The sequence below is a fragment of the Pelobates fuscus genome, chromosome 8, assembly GCF_036172605.1.
Source record: "Pelobates fuscus isolate aPelFus1 chromosome 8, aPelFus1.pri, whole genome shotgun sequence".
Taxonomy (NCBI): Eukaryota; Metazoa; Chordata; class Amphibia; order Anura; family Pelobatidae; genus Pelobates; species Pelobates fuscus.
In genome coordinates this window covers 36,821,503-36,835,336 of record NC_086324.1, presented here as the reverse complement: position 1 = coordinate 36,835,336, position 13,834 = coordinate 36,821,503, and the positions used below count along the sequence as shown (strand labels likewise).

Below are 13,834 nucleotides of genomic sequence, written 5' to 3'. Positions count from 1 at the left end.
ATTTACAGTGTGTATATAATTAATGCTGTGTGTGTGTGTATGAGTGCAGTGTGTGTATGAGTGCAGTGTGTGTGAGTGCAGTGTGTGTGTGTATGAGTGCAGTGTGTGTGTATGAGTGCAGTGTGTATGAGTGCAGTGTGTGTGTGTATGAGTGCAGTGTGTGTGTGTATGAGTGCAGTGTGTGTGTGAGTGCAGTGTGTGTGTGTGAGTGCAGTGTGTATTAATGCAGTGTGTGTGAGTGCAGTGTGTGTATGAGTGCAGTGTGTATTAATGCAGTGTGTATGAGTGCAGTGTGTGTGTATGTGCAGTGTGTGTGTATGAGTGCAGTGTGTGTGTATGAGTGCAGTGTGTGTGTATGAGTGCAGTGTGTGTGTATGAGTGCAGTGTGTGTATGAGTGCAGTGTGTGTGTGAGTGCAGTGTGTGTGTGTGAGTGCAGTGTGTGTGTGTGTATGAATGCAGTGTGTATTAATGCAGTGTGTGTATGAGTGCAGTGTGTGTGTATGAGTGCAGTGTGTGTGTATGAGTGCAGTGTGAGTGTGTGTGATGCAGTGTGTGTTTGTGTGTGTTACAGAGCCTTGGTGGGCGGTGGGCATTTTTATTATTATTAGTTTTTTATTATTATTTTAATAATTTTTTTTGGTTATATTTTTATTTTATTATTATTATTTTTAAATTATTTTATTATTATTTAAAGATTAATTTATTTTTTTCGTCCCCCCTCCCTGCTTGATACATGGCAGGGAGGGGGGCTCTCACTCCCTGGTGGTCCAGTGGCATTGGCAGTTCAGTGGAGGAGGGCTGGCAGGAAGCGCTTACCTCTCCTGCAGCTCCTGTCAGCTCCCTTCTCCTCCGCACGGTGTCCAGTCAGCTCCCTCTGCAAGTCTCGCAGTGTAAGTCTCGCGAGAGCCGCACTATGACCCCGCGGCTCTCGCGAGACTTACACTGGGAGCTGACAGGGGAGCTGAACGGACCGGCACGGAGGAGAAGGGAGTTGACAGGAGCTGCAGGAGAGGTAAGCGCTCTCTGCCAGCCCCCCTCCTGCACAGCCCCAGTCTGTATTATGGCAATGCAAATTGCCATAATACAGACTATTGACTCGAGTATAAGTCGAGTTGGGGTCTTTCAGCACAAAAAATGTGCTGAAAAACTCGGCTTATACTCGAGTATATACGGTACCTAACTCTCTAAGACATACATATTGCTGTTTACTTCAATGTTGTAATGGGGCAATGTCAAAATTAGCAAATGGCTATGGTACACCTTACCATAATAATAAAAGACACATCTTTAGTTTGTCTGAATTTATAGATATTAATCTTCTAATAGGTCAAAAAATAAGCAGGAATTTAATTTTGCTGTCTAGTGTTTCTGAGCAGCCATTCCCTACATGTTCTTCAATAGCTTGTTCTAAACACTTGTGTCCTGTGCACATTCAGTAGAAATCCCTACTTCACATTTAGAAGAGGTTTAAACTCCATGCATGTGCATCAGTATGCGCTGCTCTTACTAAGGGAAATTGATTATTGTGTTTTTGTGAATGTTTCTTAGAAGCCCTTCCTTCATTCTTTGGGGCCACACCATTAATGAAGAACATGGCAAAGTAATCCACGGGGACACTAGATCAACTGATCTATTCTAATTCATAGTTTAACTGTGTTTAAAAGGAATTCCACAGAAAAACAAGAGTCTGTCCAACTTGCCGTACGAACTGCAGAAAAACTTCTTAAAGAGCTGAAGCCCCAGACACTTCAGGGTCATATACAGCTGAGAATCATGGAGAACTATTGCTTATTGGCAACCAAACAAAAGGCAAATGTGGAGCGTGCACTTAATACATTTACAGACGTTGCAGCAGCAGAAGTAAGCTATATTTTGCATGTGTCAAATGTAGACATTGTTCAAATGTTCTATAACTCTGTAATGTTCTGCTACCTTTACATCAAACAAGTATTTATATGGTAAAAAAACCTTCCCAAAGACTCCGTAAAAAAAATCATACTAGGATTAAAAGTTTAGATTAATCAAATATTCTGTATATCAATTGTATTAAACCTATCTTCATTTGTTGTTTAATTAAAGGACCACTATAGGCACCCATACCATTTCAGCTCAATGAAGTGTCTGGGTGCCAGGCCCCCTCAGAGAAATTGTTATGTTTACATTGCAGGGTTAATCCAGCCTCTAGTGGCTGTCTCCCTGACAGTAATGCTTTCCTATAGGCGGGTTTGAAAGCGCGAGCACCTCTAAAAAAGCTCCCACTTGGGGAGCTGACGTCGATGGAGGAGGAGAGGTCACCAGTGCCAAGGGAGCCCGGCGCTGGATTAAAGTAAGCAAATAAATTGTTAATTAACCATTTATTTGCCGCGGAACGGGGCCCTAGTCACCATTTAGGTAACCAGGCCTCTACAGCGTTAGGAATACATTTTTGTATCCCTTACGCCAGGGCTGTCCAACCTGCGGGCCCCCAGATGTTGCTGAACTACAACTCCCATGATTCCCTGGCTATCTGTTTCATTGAAAGAATCATGGGAGTTGGCAACATCTGGGGGGCCGCAGGTTGGACAGGCCTGCCTTACGCTATAGTGTTCCTTTAAAGCTCATGTGATGCACATGGGTCGTTCCACTGCATTTGAAAAGCAACCTAATCAGTAGCTCAGATCTACCAATTGCTTGAATACCTTTGCATCCCTAGGTTATACTTTCTATGCATAAAAGCTACATTACCTTTTTTTTTTTTTACACCAGCCAATACCAATTCAGAGGATTGTCCTGTGCACAATTTACCACTCCAAAAAGGAATGTAGCAATGTTTTGTCAGTTTATTATAATATTCATACTGTTATGATTTGTAAAGGAATAGCAGCTGCAGAGACCCTTAAACAAAAGTTAACAATACAATAACACAGACTGAATGGACAACTGGCTTATGCAAAATCAGTGAATGGGATACTGGAGTGCACAAATTACCACTTCACAAATACAATGTGGAAATGTTTGAGTATAGTTTTATTTTTTAAAACCAGTACCTTTTCACATTTCTTTTTGGTGCGTTTAATAGTGCAAGTTTAAAATAGCCAGTGTCATTACATGGATGTTGTAACTGTGTTGCACTGATTAGAACACTGTGCTGACCATAACACAATGCCTAATTACTGCATGAGGAATACAAGTGTTCCCTAGGCTGCCACATTTTGTCCTTTATAGAGTACAATGTAGGGTCAGGAACACAAACATGTATTCCTGACCCTATAGTGTTAAAACCACTATTTAGGTGGATTGCCACCCTTAGCTCCCTTAGAAAGGGTGGAGATGCTGAACAGCAGTGCTGTACAGTGTGCAGCACTGACCCAGGAAGCACTTCCAGTAGCCATCCAGTACATTTTACCAGTGGTTATAATTGCTAGCCATTGCTTAACCCTGTGCACCTCCTAACCACACCAAAAATAGCACTATTATGAATGGCATGTTTGTCAGTTATTTACTAAATTGTGACTTGTGACTCAAATTGTGAAAATGGAAATTGTTTGTCAGTTATTTACTAAATTGTAAATTGCAAACTTTACTAAATAGACCAGTCTACATTACACTTTTGAGCACCATTTAGCTACACTACTTAATATTTCAAGATTTTTGCCAAATATGATATGATGCTTGCTTGAGTGTAATAATATTTTGAGTGAACTATCATTAATATTGGTGTGATTTAAATACCTCCAGAAGGACCACGTTCCAGCGCTTTTGGGAATGGCCACTGCCTACATGATCTTGAAACAAACTCCAAAGGCAAGAAACCAGTTGAAACGAATTTCCAAAATGAACTGGAATCCGATAGATGCAGAAGAGTTTGAAAAGAGTTGGCTTCTTCTAGCAGATATTTATATTCAGTCCGGGAAATACGACATGGCTGGCGAGCTTCTGAAGCGATGTCTTCGGCATAACAGGGTAAGTGTCAAGTTTGATGGAAAACTTAACTGGACCTCTGGTATTGTAAATAAATATGTAAAATCTCTTAATAAAAACACTTTGGAAACATTGGTGCTTAGTATTTAATCTGCATAGAAATTTAAAATTGGGTAAGTAAATGGTTCACATAGTTTGCCGACTATCACTCGTCATCTCAGCAGCTGCAGAGGGACACCCTTTAGGTGATGGAGAGTCCCGATTTTTGTTAATGGCTCAAAACACTTTGATAAAACCCAAAAGGGACTATGTGTACCATAACCACTAAAATAAGCTCTTTAATATTCATTGGAAAGCCTACAAATTCTGCAATGTGCATATTCAAAAAAATACAATTTATCAAAGAGGAATTCTCTAAGGGCTTGTGCTGTTCCGATTCTCGAAGCAATTAAACTGACAATACAAACTGTTCTGCACAGTAGCTTATTTCTCATTTGTATCCCATACCTCAAACCCAGCAATCTAATTGGCATGCGATTCATGTTATGACTTATATTGGCTATAGCCATATTCAGGTTTTTTCTCCCTAGGTAGAGTATGAATTTGATATAGTCAGAGTCCTAGTCCATCATACAAATAATAGAGGCTATATGGTTTTCTGGCAGGTTAAATTATTTTTTTAACAAGGAAAAAAGATGGAATAGAGTTGGAATAAGTAAATGCTTAATGCTAATGCAAGTTAGCCTCATTGGCTCTTAACAGTTTATGTTAATATGGCACACATTTTAGTGAATATATCCTGAAAAAGCCAAAGAGTGGACCGGATTCTCGTTTAAAGGCACCGTAACAGGTGTACTTATCTCCTCCACTAAATACATTTAGTTTGTACTATGAAATGTTTTGCTAACTTGTGTTCCCTTTCTGTTTCTTACTATATTGCTACGGTACTCATATTTCTACATGTTTAGAGTCACAAGATATATATTATTGCTACAATTTATGATGCATGTTACATAGTAAGAGGCTTTATCTCTGAAGGTATTTTATATTGTTTGCACAGTAACACTTATTTTTTAAAAATAAAATCTTTATTAAACACAATCCATTCTTAAATGTCCGTTTATTATTATTATTATTCTTTTTGTATGGAAAGTCATTTGATGATACATAAAGTTTAGTAAAACTTGCACGATAATACATCAATACCATCAGTACCATCTTTGTGATTGATGTGCTCGCAGACTCAAAAAATAGCACGTGTATAACATCACATAGCCAGACATGTTTTTGCACAATTGAATTTCGTAACGTGTATGTATGTTCTTTCACTTGAAGACAACAAAAAAACTGCATTTTTTTTAAGAATAATAAACAGAACAAAAATTAACATTTATTCCATGTTGCTTCATTGATTAAGGTATGTTAAACGATCTGTCAGTTTACCCTTTGTATAAAAAGGTGTCACCTTACCTGTAGGGTAAATGAATCAGCTCCAGTGACCTTAGCAATATCAGTTTTTAAAATTTTGACACTCTCAGCCAATGAGAGATGGACAGAATTGACATTGCTAGTGAGGAAGTAGGACGTTTGATTTAGGGATGTGAAAGGATCCTGAACTGCAGGCACTCTGGGACCCTAGTAAGTGTCAAACTGTTTCTAACAAAATTGTGCAAATTTGTCACATAAACACACATTATTACGCAGCACCCGGTTACAGTAAATGTGTGCTACTAGTAGTTTGCATCATGTGATATGTTCTCTAGCACCATCATACACAACAAAATTATGCAAGGAGTGAAATTTGCAAGATTTATTCATCTTTTGATTGCCTCAACCTTGCAAAACACCCTTATCATTTTTGCATCTATTTAAAACTCATCATTCTTGTTTTCCAGTCTTGCTGCAAAGCTTATGAATACAATGGCTACATAATGGAAAAGGAACAAGCTTACAAGGATGCAGCCAACAACTATGAAATGGCCTGGAAGTATGGAAACAAAGCAAATCCGACCGTGGGTAAGAGCAGTAAAATGACAAAATACACATTGTGTTTGAAAATAAACTAGACATTTATTTTCGAAGAATGATGAGAAACATTTGTTTCTACTTGTTGGTAAATTGAAATCCAGTCCAAACACTACCCAAGTAGTAGTATTTTGACCATAGTTACTATGAAATGAATGGATTCTTGTTAAAGGGTGTCACTTCCCCCGATACCACACCATTGAATAGAATACTGAAAATCATTTGTATCTTGTGTTTCCCCCCGTGAGATCCTACATTTTCTTTTAAGTGTATGCATAAGATTTAAAAATGTATAAAATGATATAATAATCCAGTTCAGACAAGGTAAGCGTGCCGTGCAAACATGGCAGACGAGGAGGAGAAATGTAAACAAGTTTTGATCTTCTGTGTATCGTTCTTTATGCTGACTGCCGGACAGAGCTGAAAGCAATGATTGACAGGCAGCGAACATGGAGGCGCCCAGATAAAGAGATGTGAATTTCTACATTTAATTACATTTTTTACACATAACAAATGCATATTTGTTAAAAAAATATTATGAAAAAGTAAGCATAATATTAAAAACCACGGGAAGTGGCTGTTCCCTTTTAATGCACAGGGCACCACACTGAATAGTAGCCTGAAGCTTGTGGGATCTTCACAAAATGGGATAACTTGCTAAATGCAAACCAAAATAGATAGCTTAAAAAAGAAAAGAAAACTATGATTGAACTAAGAGAGAGTTAACTGTTTAATAGAGTATGTATCCTTTTTCTTTTAGGGTATAAACTGGCATTTAACTATTTGAAGGCCAAGCGATATGTTGATGCAATTGATGTTTGTCACAAGGTAAGAATACAAAACTAAAAAAAAAAAAAAAAAAAAAAAAAATATTCACCATAAGCAAAGAATGTCTGGGGTTAAGTTCACGATGATGGTTATAATTATAAACACCATACATCAAAATATGTCTGGGCACCCATATCACCATGAGTTCTTTGTCTCAACCTGAACCAGCTATTTCAACCTTAAAGGGACTCTCCAGTGCCAGGAAAACAAACCGTTTTCCTGGCACTGCAGATTCCCTCTCCCTTCCACCCCACATCCCAGGTTGCTGAAGGGGTTAAAACCCCTCCAGTGACTTACCTGTATCCAGCGCCGAGGGACATCATCCGGCGGGGGAGACCTATTGCGCATGCGCGGCCGGAGACATTAGACCCCCGGCACGCGCATTAGACCTCCCTATAGGAAAGCCTTGAAAATGCTTTCAATGCTTTCCTATGGTGATTTCAGCGACGCTGGAGGTCCTCACATAGCGTGAGGACGTCCAGCAACACTATAGCACAGAAAATCTGTGCTATAAACCTGGAATTTCCCTCTAGTAGACAGCCACTAGAGGAGGAGTTAACCCTACATAGTAAATATTACAGTTTATGAAAACTGCAATATTTACAGTTGCAGGGTTAAGGGTAGTGGGAGTTGGCACCCAGACCACTCTAATGGGCAGAAGTGGTCTGGGTGCCTGGAGTGTCCCTTTAATTGTGAAATTCCCTTCACTCTTCCCAGTTTATTGAACAACCTTCTGAGATTGTGATAGCAAAAGAAAAAAAAAACATATTGGCACATATATTTCAAACATTCCCTATCTTAACCCCTTAACGACGAGTGACGGACGAGGTCCGTCACTCTGGGGATTGCCTTAACGACGAGTGACGGACCTCGTCCGTCACCCGTTAAAATTAACCCCAGATCGCCGCAATCGCGGCGATCGTGGGGTTAATGGTGCTCCGGTCTGCCTCTGCATTAGAGGCAGACCGGGAGCACCGGATCGGGCTGTCAGAGTACATGTGCCCGCTCTGACAGCATGCCAGAGCGGGCACATGTGCTCTCTATACTCACCTCCGCCTCCCTGCACTTCCTGGTTCTGTGTGAAGGGCAGGGAGCCGGATCTTCAGTGATCCTGCCCCCTGGTGACAAAACAATAAAGTTAAATTAAAATCCCACCCCCCTTTACCCCCCTTTACCCATTTTAATATAAAATTAACCCCTTCCCTGCCAATTGATCATTGACTACAGTGATCAATTGGTAGGGATTACATTTTACTATGATCTGATTTTTTTTTTTAACCCCTGAGGGTTAATTATTATTTTTTTTAACCCTCAGGGGTTAAATTTATTTTATTAATTAATTAAAAAATTTTAAAGTTATAAATTTAGCTAGCTGGGGAGGGTGGAAGTTAGTGGGGAATTGGGGGATTTAGTATTAGGCTAACTAGGGGTTAACGTTAAAAAAAGTTTAAAAATAAGCTTTAAAAAGTTAAAAAATTAAGTTTAAAAAAAAGTTTTAATAACGTTTAAGTAAAAAATTTAAAAAAATAAACCCTTTACCCAGTCCAAATAAAAATTAACCCCTTCCCTGCCAGTCGATCACTGCCTACAGTGATCAAAATACAGATCACAGTATTATACTGTGATCTAATTTTTTTTTAACCCCTGACGATTAACTTTTATTTATTGTTTAACCCTCAGGGGTTAAATTTATTTAATTAACTAATTTAAATATTGTATAATTAAATATTTTGCTAGCTGGGGTGGGTGGGAGTTATGGGAAAATGGGGAATTTACTGTTAGTGCTGCTTACTGCTAGTTAGGGGTTAACGTAAAAAAAAAGCTTAGAAAAATGTTAAATCTGTAAAAAAAAGTTTTACGAAAGTTTAGGAAACTTTAAAAAAATTAATAAGCAAAACAAAAGTTTAAAAAATAGTTTTAAAAAGTAAAAAAAGTTTTAAAAAGTAAAAAAATACATTTAATAACGCTCATTACCACTACACCTGGTACAAGCTAGCGGAAAAATGATCCCACGCTAAGGTTCAAAATATGCCTTTTAAAATACCCTGGGATGTCTTCTTTAAGAAATGGTATGGCTTTATGGGGTATTTGGTTTATATAGCCTGGTAAAATACTCTAAAATGGGACATGGGCACAGCGTAAAAATGTAAAGTTTGGAAAAAAATGGAATGGCTGTGTCCCAAATGTGCCCCTCCGATGTCCACATATACCTGGCAAAGGTACATACGGGGGTATTTTTGTACTCAGCAGACATAGCTGAGCAACATATGAAGTATTATACAGTGGTAGTACACATAAGGTTTGCAAAATATACTGTGCAAACTCACTTTGTGTGTCAAAAAGGCAGAAAAAACGCTTATTACCACTACACCTGGTACAAGCTAGCGGAAAAATGATCCCACGCTAAGGTTCAAAATATGCCTTTTGAAATACCCTGGGATGTCTTCTTTAAGAAATGGTATGGCTTTATGGGGTATTTGGATTATATAGCCTGGTAAAATACTCTAAAATGGGACATGGGCACAGCGTAAAAATTGAAAGTTGGAAAAAAAAATGGAATGGCTGTGTCCCAAATGTGCCCCTCCGATGTCCACATATACCTGGCAAAGGTACATACGGGGGTGTTTTTGTACTCAGCAGACATAGCTGAGCAACATATGAAGTATTATACAGTGGTAGTACACATATGGTTTGCAAAATATACTGTGCAAACTCACTTTGTGTGTCAAAAAGGCAGAAAAAAACGCTTATTACCACTACACCTGGTACACGCTAGCGGAAAAATGATCCCACGCTAAGGTTCAAAATACGCCTTTTGAAATACCCTGGGGTGTCTACTTTAAGAAATGGTAGGCCTTTGTGGGGTAGTTTGAATTTAAAACCTGCGAAGATGCTTGGAAATTGCACTTAGGCCCGGCGTCAAAATTCAAAGTTCGGTAAAAACTGATATGGCTTGGTCTCCTATATGGCACTGTAGCTTCACGAAATAGTGCCATAGACATACAATGGGGGTGTCCTTTTACTCAGAAGACTTAGCTGAGCATAATTTGGGGGGTTTGAACTTAGTGGCACATATGAAATATACAAAATGCCCAGCAAAAATGCAATCCGTATGTAAAAAATGCACAAAATTATTTTTTACCACATACTTTGGCATGTAATGGTAAAAAAAATGGGGGCATGTTAAGGCACAATATGCACCTTATGACATACCCTGGGGTGTCTACTTTTATAAATGGTAGGCCTTTGTGGGGTTTTTTTGAACAGTCAAACTGTTATAATACCCCAAATGGAAGCATAGGCTCATTAAATCCGTCTCTCAAAATTCTACTGTGAATACTGAAAAGGACAGGTCTCCTATATGGCACTGTAGCTTCACGAAATAGTGCCATAGACATACAATGGGGGTGTCCTTTTACTCAGAAGACTTAGCTGAGCATAATTTGGGGGGTTTGAACTTAGTGGCACATATGAAATATACAAAATGCCCAGCAAAAATGCAATCCGTATGTAAAAAATGAACAAAATTATTTTTTACCACATACTTTGGCATGTAATGGTAAAAAAATGGGGGCATGTTAAGGCACAATATGCACCTTATGACATACCCTGGGGTGTCTACTTTTACAAATGGTAGGCCTTTGTGGGGTTTTTTTGAACAGTCAAACTATTATAATACCCCAAATGGAAGCATAGGCTCATTAAATCAGTCTCTCAAAATTCTACTGTGAATACTGAAAAGGACAGGTCTCCTATATGGCACTGCAGCTTCACGAAATAGTGCCAAAGACATACAATGGGGGTACCGTTGTACTCAGCAGAAGTAACTGAACACATAATAAAACTTTGTACAGGAATAGCACACACCAACTTTACAAAATACACATGAGAAGTTCTTTGTTATAAGTTTGTGTGCGAAAACCCCCAAAAAACACAATTTTACTCCAATATTTAGCAGAGGTTGGCGGTAAAATGGCTACGTAGAAAGTGTCAAAACAACCTTAGGTAAATAGCCTGTGGTGTCTACTTTATATAAATATATACTTTTGTGTGGCAATTTTGTTTTCTTTTATGGCTATTAGGCTTACAAGACAAACATACCAAATTCTAAAATCGCTCCACATAAAAAGTGTATTTTACTCCTTGTGCTTTGTGACCTGTAACTACCAAAAAAAACTTAAAATCCCAGACACATTAAATATTCTGTAATTCAGAACAACTAAATGAATTTATTTTTAATTACTTTCCTTAACCTGCACTAATTATGTACACATTATTATTGCAAAAACTGTAAAAAAAACACACAAAAATTCATTTTTTTGCATATTTCTGTATTTTTTTAATAATAAATAAGCATTTATATATATATGTGTTACATCAAATTAAAGCCCTTTCTGTCCTTTAAAAAACGGTATATAATATGTGTCGGTGCAATGAATAAGTAAAAAGCAAATTGCAGTTGAACGCAAATAGCAAAAAATGCAAAAAATGCCGTTGTCATTAAGTGAAAGACAAGCTTCTGAAGCTCTGTCCTTAAGGGGTTAAAAAGAAACACAGAGGTTTATATTGGATTTTATTTCACAACCAAGCATTCTAGAACTTCTCCATGTTTGGTTTTCATTCAGCAGACTGGTACAATCCCCTCATCTATAGTTCACTTGCTTGAGCAAAAATTACCATTTCATGACTAATTGTAATGGATTTTTTCTTTTAACACTAGTTACAATAATTCAAGTCGAGTCAATTGGATGACAGCAGCCACTCAAACCACACTGCACTTTACAACAAATGACTCATGTTCTCACTGAAATCACAGAACTATAATGATTATATATTATGTAAAAGAATGTTGGTGACTATTTCTTTTGATAGACATGTATAATGTTAGGCTTATTCTTTTAAACACAGAAATCCAAAAAAGTTAGAACTGAACGTGCTGGACGTGGCGATGTGTCACTCATACTTTATTTTACGAAAATAATTTATGATTCTTGTCTCGTGTCAAATAATTGTACACCACCAAACAATAAATGTAAGAGGAAACAATCTTTTTAGTGGGCAGACTGTGTTTTCAATCCCCGTAGTGAACAGAGGATGATGTAATCTGTTCAATTTATCCGCACTGTACACTGCATGGGGCAAATAAGTTAGTTGAGAGTGTGGCTGTCTTTATTATATCTGTACTGTGGCAACATACAGTGATAAAGATGTCATGCATGGCTAATAATACCGGGAGTTTAGTTAGACCGATATACAAAGATACATCATAACAACACAGCTTTAAAGATCATGTATCAAAATGGAATGTCCCATTTCAAGGAACACTGTGAGTACCATAACTACTACATAGAGTGTCAACATTTTAGAAAGGTTTGACTTCTTACCTGGGGTACATCAGCTCTCCTGAGCACTGAGCCAGTCAGAACGGTCCAATCAAATGCAGTGAAGTCGGACAGGGCATGGAAATCCGTGAGGTGAGTGAAATAGGGCATTTTAAAATTAAAAAAAATAAGTCCTGCGCTCACTCCCATCACTCCCGGGCCGCAGCAATGACCACAGTACACATCAGCCCCGATACGTACAGTAAAAACCAAAGAAAAAGTTACCTGCACTCTCTCCTAAATCCCTATGTATATTTAAACAAATGGAGGTCGTTTAGTTACTCCAAACATAAACCTAAATATGATCTGTTTAATAATTTTTCACCTAAATATCTGTTCACTAACTGCATTTTTTTTTATTGAACAGGTTTTAGAACTCCACCCAAGTTATCCTAAAATAAGAAAAGACATACTTGACAAGTCCAGAGCTGCATTACGAACCTAAGGAAGTGAATATTGTTGAGCAGTCAAATCGTGTATTTATTTATTCTCGGTTATTGCCATTCCATTTATACAATTAAAACATGGCATTATTTTTTTAATGACGCAAACTGTATTTGGAGGGGGAACCTCCTTGAAATCTTGGGACAACGCTGCAAGATATAGAATTAATTTGTCCCTGTTTCAAGCTGAGAGCAGAATAGTAAATGGACAGAATGGATATTTTACAATATACTTCTATGACTTTATAGTCCAGCAACATAAAAATTTATGTAAAATCCAAATACTTTTTTTTGCAAAGTGAATTTATAGAATGTTTTTTTTTTTGTTTGTTTTAACACCATTTATTTTTATTTTTTTAAAGCAAAAAGAGAGACATAAAGAAATTTTGGTATAGATAACTATATTTTCTCCCTTTTTTTGTACAGTACCTCATAATATGTGCATATAGCCACTTTGTCCACTAGAGGGTGCTGCTGCTTTTAGGAAGATAGAATGTTGTAATTTTTTTTGTGTGTGTCTGGTAGCATGTGTACATTTTTTATCTAACAAAAACAGTACTGCATTTTAAATTTTTTTTCAATATGGTTTTATGGACATTTGTGTTTGTGTGTATATATATATATATATATATATATACACACAATAAACCAAGAGGGCTGTACTCACCTGAACATGCATACATTATAGGGTGCTGCTGGGGCCAAAATATACAAAATACAGAATGTTCAGGTGAGTGCAGCCCTCTTGGTTTCTTTTACATATTTGGGAGTCCCAGGCCAACTCCTTGGTTTTGCACCCCTCCCTGTTACAGGTGCATCATTCCAGGACCCTATTAAGCCTTGACTTGCAGAGAGTCCCAGTAAGGAAGTATTTCCCAAGTAAGTGGCTTAATCTCATAAGAGCAAGCATTAGGCTACTATTAGGATAGGACCTGCCGAATATGGGGTACTTTGACGTAGGTAGTTGGCAGGCTTATGCAATGTATGATCATATAATGTAACTAAACCCCCATCATTTTTTGCCTAGCTGAGGTGTTTTTAAATAAAACTATTACAATCTCTAAGATTTGAAATCACGGTTTAGTTAATAAGTGAGTGCGCTGGATTCTGTATTCTGTATTTTACACACATTTTATTTATTTATATATATATATATATATATATATATATATATATATATATATATATATATAGGGAGAGAGAGAAAGATAAACCAGGGGGCTGCACTTTCCTAACCATACATAATGGGGTGCTGC

At 37.7% G+C, this 13,834-nt stretch overlaps 1 protein-coding gene across 1 annotated transcript in view; it reads left to right on the top strand.

Moving 5' to 3' along the window:
* The window catches only part of TTC21B (tetratricopeptide repeat domain 21B), a 100,592-nt gene extending 87,727 nt beyond the window's left edge, over nucleotides 1–12,865 (top strand). The window contains exons 25-29 of the mRNA XM_063429693.1: nucleotides 1,666–1,861; nucleotides 3,719–3,943; nucleotides 5,797–5,917; nucleotides 6,687–6,754; nucleotides 12,503–12,865. Of these exons, the coding sequence (XP_063285763.1) occupies nucleotides 1,666–1,861; nucleotides 3,719–3,943; nucleotides 5,797–5,917; nucleotides 6,687–6,754; nucleotides 12,503–12,580 (688 nt within the window). The 3' untranslated portion in view covers nucleotides 12,581–12,865. The remainder of the gene's footprint in view (nucleotides 1–1,665; nucleotides 1,862–3,718; nucleotides 3,944–5,796; nucleotides 5,918–6,686; nucleotides 6,755–12,502) is intronic.
* Nucleotides 12,866–13,834: the final 969 nt, after the last annotated feature.